The sequence below is a fragment of the Cololabis saira genome, chromosome 21 (genome assembly GCF_033807715.1).
Source record: "Cololabis saira isolate AMF1-May2022 chromosome 21, fColSai1.1, whole genome shotgun sequence".
NCBI classification, from domain to species: Eukaryota; Metazoa; Chordata; class Actinopteri; order Beloniformes; family Belonidae; genus Cololabis; species Cololabis saira.
Genome location: NC_084607.1, coordinates 35,539,652 through 35,555,073, shown reverse-complemented (window position 1 = coordinate 35,555,073; position 15,422 = coordinate 35,539,652). Strand labels below are relative to the sequence as shown.

The 15,422-nt window shown below is 36.0% G+C and overlaps 1 protein-coding gene across 2 annotated transcripts in view; it reads left to right on the top strand.

Moving 5' to 3' along the window:
- The first annotated feature begins 942 nt into the window (after positions 1–942).
- The window catches only part of cln3 (CLN3 lysosomal/endosomal transmembrane protein, battenin), a 36,046-nt gene continuing 21,566 nt past the window's right edge, over positions 943–15,422 (top strand). The window contains exons 1-5 of one of the 2 annotated variants that reach the window (XM_061712891.1): positions 943–1,043; positions 3,868–3,904; positions 7,540–7,636; positions 7,744–7,827; positions 10,000–10,079. In XM_061712891.1, coding sequence (XP_061568875.1) covers positions 1,001–1,043; positions 3,868–3,904; positions 7,540–7,636; positions 7,744–7,827; positions 10,000–10,079 — 341 coding nt within the window. In that variant the 5' untranslated portion in view covers positions 943–1,000. The remainder of the gene's footprint in view (positions 1,044–3,867; positions 3,905–7,539; positions 7,637–7,743; positions 7,828–9,999; positions 10,080–15,422) is intronic. The other variant, XM_061712890.1, reaches the window with a different exon arrangement.

Sequence of the window (15,422 nt, the reverse complement as noted above, 5' to 3'; positions counted from 1 at the left end):
ACGTAGACTAAAAACTCATCTCTTTGGTCTGGCTTTTATGTAGCATCACATTTTATAGTTTTATTCTGTTTAACATTTTTTAGAGACATTTGTTTTATTTATGTATCTATTTCTTGTAATGTTTTTATTATCATTATTATATTTTATTGTTGTGGACTGATTATTTTTAGCCTTAATTCTTGAACTTGTATCATTATTTCATTTTAATTAACTATATTGTATGTCAGTGTGCATTGGTCTCCCAGTTGTTATTTTATTTCTATTTTTATTATGCTTATTTTTCAGTCAAAATGTTAAGCACTTTGTATTTCGAGTACTTGGATGAAAGGTGCTATATAAATAAAATGTGATTGATGATTAATTGATGGTCCACCTCTTTCTGAATCCTTTCTTTGAGGGTGGTACAAATCCTTTCAGGAAATTTATTTTAGCCTGAAACACAGAATTCTTCCATGAAAAGTTTCTGACTATAATTGCAGGCAGTGGACATTGTGTGCAAATATTAACCCAATTTTCCTTCGTAGTGTTTTTTTTTCACATATAAGATAGACTCATTTCTTGACCGTAGTATTTTTATACTAACTTGTTCATAATTTTACTGCATTTCCTTCCAGGGATTAATAAAGTATATAAAATTTGAATTTGAATTTAACACCTTCACCTAGAGTTTTTTAAAGGAGCCGTTTCTGCTTAAATTGTTGATAAATTGAGCAACAATTTATAATATAAATTGCACTAATTAACTAATAGCACTATTAACTTGTTTTTAATTTCTTCTGAGATTACATTAAGTTACGTAACTTGGTGTTCGTACTTTCCCTGTATTTTGTTATCAAATTAATCTTTAGACTGAGATTCCCCCGCGAGACGGAACCTTTGGACGAGCTTTCGTTTCCCCCGGAGTTTAATAACGGAAGCACCGTCTTTCACGTGACGTTTGGAGGTAAACACGTGACTTTTGGAGGTAAACAAACGAGAACCGGCTCGGTTCCGAGGATCCATGGACCAGAGCGTGAACGCGGAGCCGGAGCAGCCCGGGCCCGGTGAGTCCAGTCCGGGTCCAGGTCCAGGTCCAGGTCCAGATCTGCAAGATTTAAAATATTTTTTGTACTGAATCATTTCGTTTAGATATGCAATAAAGATTGGATTAATTTTCAAAAAGCGACATTTATGAATAAAAAATGCAGCCAATATAATTAAATTATTGATTCCAAAGTCTATTTTTTTGTCCTCCACTTGTAAACCAACTTTAATACTTTCAAATGTAAGAATAGGAATGGTTTGATGATCATTATAAGTTATCCAGTATTAAAGCTTCCCAAAAGGTCCTGGTTAAGCTACATGAGAAAAAAAGATGCTCTAAGATGCTCTAAGGCAGGGGTAGGCAATTCCGGTCCTCGAGGGCCGGTGTCCTAGATCACTGGTCGGCAACTGGCGGCCCGCGGGCCAAAATTGGCCCGCCTCCAATAATATCTGGCCCGCCAGATGACATTGAAAATCTGATTTAAAAAAAAAAAAAAAAAAAAACCTTTTTTTTTTTTTTTTATTATTATTTACTATCACAAAAACGACAATTTCATAGATAATTCAAAGCCTTTATTTAGAAAAGATAAAATAAAATAAAAGTAGAATCTTCATGATTCCGGACGCACACAATTCTGTATAGTTCCCTGTCACCTGTAGCATAGGGGGCCTTAATTAATTAGAGGAGTAACGTAGGCACAGACTCCCGCAAAACTCCTGAAGCTGTTGAAATGGTAAGACGTATTTGTTGTGGTTTCAACTGTGAAAAATACAACTGATAACTTACCTTGAGTTTTGCTGTTGGTCTTTTAAATGGTAAAACGTGCATTATGTCTAAAAATACGTCGGAAAATCCGCCTCATTTGCATATCCTCTCACTCGTTTCAGCAGACACAGAGGCACAGAGAGCTGCTGCTACGTGTGCACGTACTGACTACTGTGCTACTGTTCATATCATGGGTTTTTCATGTGTTTCATGTCGTTCTGTGTATTTTAAAGAAGGACTGCATTTGTTAGTAGCTTGGCAGAAAATAATATTATCACCAAGTTACTTATAAGCGGTTTCATAACGCAGCAACAGAGTAGCGCTAAAGCAGTAATAATGCCGCGTTCCATTTGTCCTCGGAAGTGGGGATTTCCCAGTTCCCAGTTGGATTTTTCAATTGGAATGCCCCTCGAAGAGGGATTTCCCACTGGGAAAGTGGGAGAGTCTTCACCACCCCCGAGTTCACATTCCAAGATGGCTGCCCCGGTTGTAAACAGTAGAAGAGAGCTCTGTAAAAATTCGTAGCACTTCATTCTAGTTTTGGTCACACTAAATCAGTCGTATACAAGTATTGTTTGGCATATATATGCTGCTATAGAGTAATTTACATTTTTCATGTGGTATATGCGAAATACAAACTTGTTTACCTACTTTGTAACTGGAACGCTGATAACTGGGCTGTGACGTCATTCCCAGTTCCGACTTCCGAGGTAAATGGAACGCAGCATAACACACTAATAACAGTCTGTAGCAAATTCAAGTTACTTTATTTAAACTAATGACTTTCTTTAATTAATTTTTTGTACAAGATATAATAGTATAATAATACTAGTAGCCTATAGATAAGGGGAAAAAAGTTTTGTTTAGTAGAAAAAAAAACATGCTTCGCCTGATTGATGTGATGTTCTGGCCCACCATTCAGTTGCTCCGAAAAAATTTGGCCCGAGGCCAAACTTACTTGCCGACCCCTGTCCTAGATGTTACCCTGCTTCAGCACACCGTGATAAAAGTACCTGTGTCATTAACAGAATTGTGCAGCCCTGGATGACAAGCTGATGACGATGATTAATTAGAATCAGGTGTGTTAAAGCAGGGAAACATCTAAAACATGCAGGACGCCGGCCCTCGAGGACCGGAATTGCCTACCCCTGCTCGAAGGTTTCGATGTCTGTGTTACAAAAAGTACAAATATTCAAATCTAAATTAAACCTTTTATGTAAAAAATCCTTACATGGATAAACCTCATTCATTATTTTAAAATGAACTTCTTTAGCCTTAGGTGGAAGTGGAAAGGAGAGGTAACTAAAACTAATAGTATAATGTTGAAACATACAGGACTGTCTCAGAAAATTAGAATATTGTGATTTTCTGTAATGCAATTACAAAAATGTCATACATTCTGGATTCATTACAAATCAACTGAAATATTGCAAGCCTTTTATTATTTTAATATTGCTGATCATGGTTTACAGTTTAAGGAAATCTCAAATATCCTATCTCAAAAAATTAGAATATTCTGGAAATCTAAATCTTAAACTGTAAGCCATAATTTCTGAGACAGTCCTGTATGTTTCCTCTTCAAAGCTGAAGAAAAACACACCAAAGTAAAATTAGTTCTCAAGAATTTTTTACTGCATTTGCAACTACTGAGTTATGGAGGAGTACAGTTTCTTGGCAACCCTATTCATATTATCAATCTTTTTCAAAGATTTAAAGTAGTTGGTAAAAAGATGTAAAAGTATAGTAAAGGAGGGAGTATTTCCATCCACTAACAAGTGTGAATATTATATTTACCCAAAATAATCACCAGGTTGATAATGTTTGAATATTTAGAATCCAAATTATCCATATAATAGATAACATCATTGTAAGTAAAAATAGGAATTTCATCAATTTTTAAAGATAACCAATTATGAATGTCAGACCTAAAGGACTTTGTAAAAGAGCAATTGAAAAAAAGATGTTCAATGGTCTCGGCCTCAGAAGAACAAAATCTGCAAGGATCAAGTTCCAATTTAAACCTTCTGTGTAACAAACCATTACCAGTATATAACGCTGAGGTTCTGTTGTGTCTGCAGGCTGCTGCTCGCGCTGGAGGAACCGGCTGGGATTCGGGTGAGTGTCTGCTGAAGAGGAAACTCTCAAAACTCATTTCATTTTCTCCCACAGAGATATTTCCAAAGACAGTTTAACATGACTTATTATGTTGTTTTTTTAAATTTCGCCTTAACACGTAATGTCTACATCAAAAGTAAATAAAATAAGAGAAATGCTGATTGTGAAACCTATGGAAGAGTATTAAGGCCAGGCAGGAGAAAAATAAAAATAATATTTAAGAGGAGGAAGATTTTTTTTCATTATGCACTTCGAGAAGAAAGTCGAAATGTCGAGAAAAAAGTTGGAAGGTCGAGAATAATGTTGAAGTACAATTTCGAGAAAAAAGTCGAGATGTATTTCAACTTTATTCTTGAAATTCCGACTTTATTCACGGAATTTCGACTTTATACACGAAATTTCAACTTTATTCTTGAAATAGTTTTTCAACATTAATCTCGACATTTCCAGCAGAGACCACAACTTCCTCCTGAAGGAGTCACATCACGTGAAAAGCTGTCAGTTTCCCCGGGTCATACTCAAATGTCGGCTACATGTTTATGTCAAAATACCACGGATGTTTTACAGAACCTTCAAACATGTCTTCATTTGTCTGTAGCAAAGGTTGTATAGATGTCACAAATATGTCTTTTCTTTTTTAAATGTGACCCTTTGCACTTTTTTGTCCGTTGCACATTTTTGTACATACAGGAGTGTCTCAGAAAATTAGAATATTTGGATAAAGTTCTTTATTTTCTGTAATGCAATTAAAAAAACAAAAATGTCATACATTCTGGATTCATTACAAATCAACTGAAATATTGCAAGCCTTTTATTATTTTAATATAGCTGATTATGGTTTACAGTTTCAGATTAAGATTCCCAGAATATTCTAATTTTTTGAGATAGGATATTTGAGTTTTCTTAAGCTCAATAATACTCATTATCCAGCTTCAAAATGTCCTGATATTCCCCATGAAATGGCTAAGGGATTCAGTTTCAACACCTGATACGTTGTTTGTGTTCTATTGGAATAACATGGGTTTATGAGATTTGCAAACCATTGCAGGCTGAGATAAGAGAAATATGATCTGTCCTGCTCATCCTGATCACCATTCTCACTGCAGTGTGTTTGATAAGCTGCAGGCAGTTCAGAGTCATTGTTTCGGAGAGAGAAAATATAGAGATGGACAGACTTTTGCCTTCAGTGCACATTAGTAGGAAAAAGTGTTGCACATTTTCTATTCTATTCGAGTACGAGCTATTCTGTTAAGTGTCTGGACTCAATTTATCACAGTGTGACGTGGCCTGATAAGTTCACCGAGGGAAAGTAGAGGGTTGTTGTTTTATAGAGGTCAAAAGTCTGAGTTGCACTAATAAGGAATAGCAGCAGTCCAATATTGAAGTAACAAATGCATAAAGTAGTTCCTGCCAAAGTTGGTTTATGTGTGATTTAAAGGACAAATCCTGATAAAAATATCTCCAAGGTCCCTCACAATAATACACTGGAAAAACTCAAAATCTTTACAAGAATATTTGTCTCATTTCTAGTTAAAATGTCTCATTTTTAGTCAAAAGAAATCTCATTACACTTAAAACAAGACTCATCACTGGAAAAAACAACAATTTTCACGTAGATTTTCACTTAAAATAAGTAGAAAAAATCTGCAAGTGGAACAAGATTTTTTTTGCTTGATAAATCTTGTTCCACTAGCAGATTTTTTCTACTTATTTCAAGTGAAATTAATTTAAAGATTAATTGAAAGATTAATTATTATAATTATTTTTCTGGTGATGACTCTTGTTTTAAGTGTTATGAGATTTTTTGACTAAAAATGAGAAATTTAACTAGAGATAAGACAAATATTCCTGGTAATATTTAGAATTTTTGCAGTGATACTAGAAGCCAAAGTCCTGCTATCCCGAGTTATCACATGTCCAGGTCTTCAACACGCGTCTGTAGTCCAGTGAATTTACTGGTCTCGTGTAGCTTTATGGACAGATATAGCTGAGTATCATCTGCACAGGAATGAAAGTTAGATAGTAGAAAAATGAATAGAGTGAAAACTAGTGCTCTAAGTATAGAACCCTGTGGAACACCATCACTTACTCTGAAGACTGCTCATTCGCATGAACAAATAAAGCTAATGCGGTTCCCTTAATCCTAACAATATATTAAAGCCTGTATGATAAAAGATAAAGATAGATAATCACAAGTTGCTTATCTGAAGTCATTAACTATTATATATACAGGACTGTCTCAGAAAATTAGAATATTGTGATTTTCTGTAATGCAATTAAGAAAACAAAAATGTCATACATTCTGGATTCATTACAAATCAATCAACTGAAATATTGCAAGCCTAAAGTTTCTTTTTTTCAGACAAATTCCCACTCCTTACCTTCCAACTGACAGTTCTCAAAGTGTCAAGTGTCACACTTTGAGGAAGGCGGGAGAACTGCCGAAACTGTCAGTTTGAAGGTAAGGAGTGGGAATTTGTCTGAAAAAAAGAAACTTTAAGATATCTATCTGAAGACATAATGAACACAACTGAAATATTGCAAGCCTTTTATTATTTTAATATTGCTGATCATGGCTTACAGCTTAAGAAAACTCAAATATCCTACCTCAAAAAATTAGAATATTCTGGGAATCTTAATATTAAACTGTAAGCCATAATCAGCGATATTAAAATAATAAAAGGCTTGCAATATTTCAGTTGATTTGTAATGAATCCAGAATGTATGACATTTTTGTTTTTTTCAATTCAATTCCAATTCAATTTTATTTATATAGCGTCTAATACAACAGATGTTGTCTCTAGACGCTTTCCAGAGATCCAGAACATGAACATAAACATAAACATAAACATAAACATAAACATAAACCCCCGAGCAATTATTATATAAACAATGGCAGGTAAAAACTCCCTTAGTGGGAGAAAAGCCTTAAGCCAAACAGTGGCAAGGAAAAACTCCCCTTTAGGAGGGAAGAAACCTTGAGCAGGACCAGGCTCATAAGGGGGGACCCTCCTGCCGAAGGCCAGACTGGGGGAGTCAGGGACGTCGACAGCACACAGCAGGCAGGTGGAAGCAGCAGCGGGATGACCAGAGGTGGGGGGGGGCGTCAGCAGCACACAACAAAATTTTTTTATTTGCATTACAGAAAATAAAGAACTTTATCACAATATTCACATTTTCTGAGACAGTCCTGTAGATATCTGTGCTCTATGCTGCTGAAAGCATCCAAAGTCAAATGAAAATTTTGTGACTCCAAAATTATCACATGAAACTCAAATAATAGTAAATATTCAAGACAAGGTGATAAATGTGTCTTGGATTTAAATCACAAATGGTCAGTGTGATTGAACAAATTAGAGATAAACAAATATATGCCATCGTTTATGGACTTATGTCAACACTCCAACACCATCGTGCATTAAATAGAATTTTTAGAAATTAAAATAATGTTTAAATCAACAGTATTAATATGTTGTTGTCTAATAATAACCAATATCAGAAAAACTTGAGTTGTGTTGCCTGCTGATGTGCATGATTAGTCGTTTACCTCAGAGAAACTTTGCAGTCAGCGACGTTGTCAGTTTCTGCATCTGACTTCTGGTCTTATCTGTCACTTCCTCTGGGTATCTCCTCAGCCTTCTGGGATTGTGCAACAACTTTGCTTACGTGGTGATGCTGAGCGCCGCCCACGACATCCTCCAGAGACAAGAGCCCCAGAACTCCACTGCAGCCGTACGTTATGCTTCAACCTTCCCGCCAGAAATCATTGTCATAATCAGTCACTAACAATGGGAAGCACCTTCTGAAGGTAAAATCTGTGTTTTAATCTGAACTTCCAGGCTTCAGTGACGCTGGCCGTGGACATCCAGGCGGGAAACAGCAGCAACAGCAGCATCTACGACTGCAGTCCCGTCACCACGGGGGTAAAAGGACACTCACCAGTACTCCAGTTGTAAAAGAACATCAGGGGGATGGTGGATTTTATCATATGGGGACAGATAATTTGTGCTGATTACAAATAATATAATATATTACAAATAATAGCAGTGACCAAAACAGCTGCAGAAATACTGCAGGAATGACATAGCAGCAGTTAAATGCAGCCTTCTGTAAGCTTTAAATATCCACTGGGCTTACATCAAATACATCAAAACACAACAATAAAAAACACTTTTCTGAACTTATCAATATGACTCTGTCCTTCACAGGATAAGTAAAATGGATCACTGCAAAAACTCACAATCTTAACAAGAATATTTGTCTTATTTTTTAGTTAGTTAGTTAGTTAATATATATTTATTTTGGTCAATCACAAACATAAAAATCAACAAACAAGATAACAGGTTTTTCCCTGGTCAACATTGTGATTATTTTGACCGAAAAGGTCTGGGCTTGAAGCATAAAGATTATCTTGCCCACCTTTTAACAGAATAGAATATACAAAAAGAACAAATGAAGTATCAGGAAGCTACACAAAATAATAATAATAGTAATAATAATAACAATAATGATGAAAATAATAATAATAATAAAAATAATAATAATAATAACTTAAATAACTGTAATAATAGTAATAGTAATGATAATAATAATAATGATAGCTCTGAAAACAGAAAGTGAAAAGATGCTAAGGAAACCGACAAAACCAATTTAGGTTGTCATTTCATCTCATGCATGTGTACATTCTTCTTTGTTTGCTTAATGTCTCTTATATATGTGTCCATTACCTTTGCTTTGAATAATATATATAATATATGAATAATATAATAATATATTTCTAGTTAAAATGTCTCATTTTAGTAAAAAAAATATCACTACACTTAAAACAAGACTCATCACTGGAAAAAACAACAATTTTCACCTGTTTCAAGTAGATTTTCACTTGAAATAAGTAGAAAAATCTGCCAGTGGAACAAGATTTTTTTGCTTGTAATAAGAAGATAAATCTTGTTCCACTGGCAGATTTTTCTACTTATTTCAAGTGAAAATTTACTTGAAACAGGTGAAAATTGTCAAATAAGTTATTTTTCTGGTGTTATTTTTCTGGTGATGACTCTAAATGTTGAAATAGCAGTAAAACCACATTCATTGATGAAATGACATAAGGGATGGAAAGGAGGGATGGCAGTTTTACAGGGGGGATGATTTGGACCGTTTTTATTTCAGGGGGGGATGCCATCCCCCCTCATCCCCCCTCAACTCCAGGACTGCTCTCCTCCGTACACCGTAAACGTTTGTGTCAGTGATTTATTCTGCCACGTCTTTGGGGCTACTGACGGCGTCCTGGTGTGTCCAAGTCTGAGTGCTTTTAGAAACGGCCAGTTGGACTGAAATATGGCTGGGCAGTTAAATTAACGCTCAGAGAAATACTTTCTTTTCTTCACCATATGGCTTCATTTTTATCCCATAAATGATGACACAATGAAAAGGGAGTTTTTCTTTTCTTTTTTGTTTTTCTTTTGCCCAACAGTAAAAACCACGATGGTTGTACATATTATTTTCTTTGACACACAAATAAACAGGTTTTAAAGAGGGCGCACTAATACGGAAGCATATTGCATTCACTTTAGAAAAACAAAATCTGCTCTGTTTTTCTGAATTAACGAGATAATGTCCAGCAGATCTGAATGGGCTTTCTGCCTGAACAACCGCAAAGTCCTGGGGTTCCTGCGCAAAGTCGACAAACTAATAACAATACCATCTATATAACTTAAAGACAAGAGTATCTCCCAATGTTTCCAACCAAAAGCAAAATAAAACTGGATTTTTTTAAATTAAAATTTTATCTCATTAATTCAGAAAAACAGCCGTTTTTTTTTTCTCAAGTGAATGCAATGCTTCCGTACACTAACGTTTCCACAAGACTCAAAAGATTTTAGGCCATACCTTTCAAAAAAGTGACAGTGCTGTGTTCAAAACGTATTTTAAAGTCACGTCAACTTGAAAAGTCTTAACTGACTTTTTAAACACCACGTCATGTTGGGATGGTTGATGTGAACGGTTTGAACTCTTTGTTTTGACCTTTAAATAAAGGTTTGAACCTCTTCATGGGCCAAATGTCACGTACAGTGAGATAACTGTCCTTCTCCTCTCAGGCTGTGCTGTTAGCCGACATCCTCCCAACGCTCGCCATCAAGCTGTTAGCTCCCTTCATGATCCACAAAGTGCCTTATGGGTAAGATTTTGTTTTTCTTTTAAAACACATGAGAGGGATGTTCATTTATTTTGCAGAAAGCATGAACACAAGATATTTATATGAATTTAATTTGTTAATAAAGATCAGTTTGAACATTTCACACCTGCAACACATTCCTAAAAAAGGTGGAGCTTTTAATCTTGTATCACTTGGTAATTTATTTATTTAAAGGTTTAGTTATCAGGAACAATGCACATTAATAATACACTTAAACACATGTAAAATATGCCAGAATGAGCCAAAAAGGCTATTTTGCATCTGCTGTCCCTGGACTGGTGTAAAATAGTCAACCTGAAAGAAAAATTATTAAGATAGAATCAATAAAACATTTCCAAATAAGAAGGCTACATCAGAATAAAGATTAAAAGGTAAAAACTAAGCTAAAATACATACACACACACTGGTTAAGATAAGCTCAACAACAGACAATTACTACAAACGAAAACAGAAACAACATGAAGCAGCAACAGTAACATCAACATTAATAACACGAGACACAGTAACACACTAACAGGCCAAAAACAAACAAGACAAAAGCACTAAACACAGAATAAAAAGCCATGCACAAAAAGCAACAGTATAACTAGACAAACTAATAGGCAACATGACAGGCAGGGCAGCAAGCCAGGAAAATGAAGCACTAAAATTCAATGTTGACAGCCTTGGCCACTAATTAACCACTTTTTTAGATAAAATTTAAAAGAAGCATAATTTGATTGGTTTCTAATCTCAGTTGGTATGAAGTTCCACTCACGAGCAGCCCCGATTGAAAATGCAGACTGGCTAAAAGCACTTTTCCTAAACTGGACCAGTTATGTTGGAATTGCTTCTCCCAACATGGAAAGTGTTTCTCCAAGCAGCAGTTTGAGATCATCACTGTCATATTTCCTCTCCAACGTTCTCTGCTGAGGACGGATCAGGACGGATCAGGACGGATCAGGACTGCAGAGTCCGGTCCAGCAGCTGGACACTCTTCTCATGACTCTGTAGTGTGTCAAGGACAGTCCTAGGAAGTACATGGTCTTAAAAGAAGCAGATGTTTCTCTACAGTCTAAAGTTTACATAAACGCCGCCATCACAGAGTGGAAAATAAGCTTTGGACACTGAAAAAGATTGATAATATGAATAGGGTTGCCAAGAAACTGTACTCCTCCATAACTCAGTCCTTGCAAATGCAGTAATACATTCTTGAGAACGAATTTTACTTTGGTGTGTTTCTCTTCCCCTTTGAAGAGGAAACATATGTTTCAACATTATACTACTAGTTTTTTATTTAAGATGATAACCCGTTACCTCTCCTTTCCACTTCCACCTAAGGCTAAAGAAGTTCATTTTAAAATAATGAATGAGGTTTATCCATGTAATGATTTTTTACATAAAAGGTTTAATTTAGATTTGAATATTTGTACTTTTTGTAACGCAGACATGGAAACCTTAGAGCATCTTTTTTTCTTGTAGCCTAACTAGGACCTTTTGGGATGCTTTAATACTGGATAATTTATAATGATCAAACCAGTCCCATTTGAATACATTAAAGTTGGTTTACAAGTGGAGGACAAAAAAATAGACTTTGGAATCAATAATTTAATTATATTGGCTGCATTTTTTATCCATAAATGTCGATTTTTGAAAATTAATCCAATCTTTATTGCATATCTAAACAAAATCACAGAGTGTGGATTCTGGACTTGCTGATAACCATTTGGTTGGTCCTTTTCCTCTTTAGTCTGGAGCACATAGATCCTCTGGAATATTGGCTGGGAACATAAATCAGAGTGTCGTCTGCATATGAACTGACATCAGTGGTAATTAACACAAGGAGAGGTGGAGTAGGAGCATCTAGAATTAAAAAAGTCCCCATACAGAGTCTTGTGGTACAATTAGTGCAATCCCTGTTTCCATGGTGATGGGTTTGCACACACGATAATTAAAAAAAAAAAGAAAAAGAAGCTGTACATTAACATATGCTGGTACTTTCTGGGGTTCTTACTTTCTCCAAAGAAATACACGCTGCAAAAACTCAAAATCTTACCAGGAATATTTGTCTTATTTCTAGTTAAAATGTCTAATTTTTAGTCAAAAAATCTCATTACACTTAAAACAAGGGTCAGTACCTGAAAAATATTATTTGACAATTTTCACCTGTTTCAAGTAAATTTTCACTTGAAATAAGTAGAAAAATCTGCCAAGATTTTTTTGCTTGTAATGAGATGATAAATCTTGTTCGACCGGCAGATTTTTCTACTTATTTTAAGTGAAAATCTACTTGAAACAGGTGAAAATTGTTGTTTTTTCCAGTGATGAGTCTTGTTTGAAGGGTAATGAGATTTTCTTTTGACTAAAAAAGAGACATTTTAACTAGAAATAAGACAAATATTCTTGTTAAGATTTTTAGTTTTTGCAGTGCAAGTGGAAGTAAAAGTGTGACTTGCTGTTTAGTTTTATTTTTCTCTGTCAATGTCAAATACTCGCTGATTTAAGGTTGCATCATCACTGTAACACAGTTCAATCAACCTTTAGTTCCTATTCGGGTCAGCCTTATCCACTTCTCAGTTCTGGCCTGAGCTGTCCTTAATGTTGTATGTGGTGAAGAGTTCATAAAGATATGACAGGAGTACGTACTAACCAGAAACTGATCATCAGCAGCGATTAAGAGAGATGAGAAGAGCTGGGCCTCCAGTAACTGTACGATCAGTTGCTGAGAAATGAGACTTCCTGTGAGATGTGACTGTTCTCTGCTTCTGACATGATGCAAGTGATTACAGGACTGTCTCAGAAAATTAGATTATTGTGATAAAGTTCTTTATTTTCTGTAATGCAATTAAAAAAACTAAAATGTCATACATTCTGGATTCATTACAAATCAACTGAAATATTGCAAGCCTTTTATTATTTTGTCACTTCAACTTTTAATTTGGAGAGATTCTGTGCGGCCATGTCCCAGTGTTTCTCTGTGTCTCAGCTGGATGTGGGGTCATTGCAAAATAAAAGAAACAAGTTCTGTTAAAAGTGGAAGTGGTTAAAAGTCCAAGGTTTCCAAAACTTTGGAGAAGCAGTGAGAAATGTCTGCAGGATCCCCTGGATGTCTGCAGACACGATTGTTGGTGACTTGACCTCTGGACGTGCTGTTTCAGCACTGCAAAAACTCCAAATCTTAACAAGAATATTTGTCTTATTTCTAGTTAAAATGTCTAATTTTTAGTAAAAAAAATATCATTACACTTAAAACAAGACTCATCAATGGAAAAAACAACAATTTTCACCTGTTTCAAGTAGAATTTAACTTAAAATAAGTAGAAAAATCTGCCAGTGGAACAAGATTTTTTTGTTGTGATGAGAAGATAAATCTTGTTCCACTGGCAGATTTTTCTACTTATTTCAAGTGAAAATTTACTTGAAACAGGTGAAAATTGTCAAATAACAAGTTATTTTTCTGGTAATGACTCTTGTTTTAAGTGTAATGAGATTTTTTGACTAAAAATGAGACATTTTAACTAGAAAAAAGACAAATATTTTTGTTAAGATTTTGAGTTTTTGCAGTGAGGAAGACTGTTGTGAGGGCTCTTCGTCATTTTGACCTCTAACATCGTTGCTCAGCGTGAATTAGAGGGGTCGTATAGTGGCACGTTTTGAGCAGAAATGCTGCTCCTCCACATCAGAAGGAGCCAGTGGAGGTGGTGTCAGTTCTAAAGACCTCTTTGGGGAGGTGTTTTGAACCTGTCCGACCAGGAGAAAGGGCCGAGGGCAGAGCCAGGACCCACTGAAGAGTTTATGTCTCAGCCAGTACAGCTGGCTCCGGAGAGGGAACTCCTGGCCTCCCTGCTCAGGCTGCTGCCAAAGCCCCAACCCAGCTATGGAGTTGATGGATGGGTGGATGTTCTTTGGTCTGATGAGACCACATTGGATTTGTTTGATCACATGGATGCTGCTTTTGTTTGGTGAAGGGAGGAATAGGCATTCAACCCAAACAACACAGCTCCCACAGTGAAACATGGTGGTGGGAGGATAATTGTGTGAGGCTGTTTTGCTGCTCCAGGCACAGGGAACCTTGTTGGGGAAGAACAGATTATGTTGATGTTCTAAGCAGCGATGCAAAGAAACTGGTTAAAATGGTTAAAATTAATTTTCACACATTTAACAATTATATATTTAAAATATATATACACAAATGTGTGTATCATGCCCTTAAACTACTATGTGCACTCTTATTTTAGTATTAACAACCTCCATTTCTGGGAAAAAAAATAATATTAGCTAAGAACTACATTTCCCTAGAGTCATGCTATATAGCTTTATGCTAATCAGCGCCATATTTGTAGTCACATAGGTTTGGGTTAAACCTAGAGTAACCCTAACCCTAACGTATAAAAATTTTTTAAAAAACATATATCAATTGAATATATCTATTATGTAGTGCATCTGAAATAGTAACAACATTTTATAGAGATGATGTATGTTAAGGAATTGTAAATATGTTTGTTTATTTAGGATAGTTATTTAACGTCATGTAACTGACTGATGTATTCACAGTGATTCAATATAAGTTGTAAATGTACCTGTGTGCCGTTTATTTTAATATTTACCGTTCAAAAGCACAATATATTTAACGGTTTACTTCCACGTCCATAGAAACAGTAATCAATGACCACACATCCGCGATCGGGGCACTCGTCACGTGATCAGGATCTACGCTCGTCACTCTATGACGTAGAGGGGATTCCCAGAGGGAATTCCCTGTGTTTGACAGAATGGGAGAATGGTTAAAACAATGAATTAAAATATCGCCTGTCTCCACTCCCTGGTTCAAAAGCAATTAAAAATGATATTTTGTGGCTGGACGACGCTCTGGTTAAGGTCTGGTTAGGTTAATGCATCACTTATGATTGGTTAGAAGTAGGAAACGCTTGTGGTTTTTGCTAAAGATAATTTCACATCACTTACGCCACCTCCGTCGTCATGGCAACAGCAAACAACATGGTTAAATACTCGAATTTACATTAAATACTAGAAAACACGGTTAAATACTCGCCGTCAAAATACTGTTAAAAATCATCAAAACACCATTAAAACACTGTTAAAACAGCGTTAAAAAGAATCAGAATCAGAATCAGAAAGGGGGTTTATTGCTCACTCACTCACTCATCTTCTCCCGCTTCATCCGTTGCCGGGTCGCGGGGGCAGCAGCCTCAGCAGGGATGCCCAGACTTCCCTCACCCCAGACACCTCCTCCAGCTCTTCCGGGGGGAGTCCGAGGCGTTCCCAGGCCAGCCGAGAGACATAGTCTCTCCAGCGTGTCCTGGGTCTTCCCCGGGGTCTCCTCCC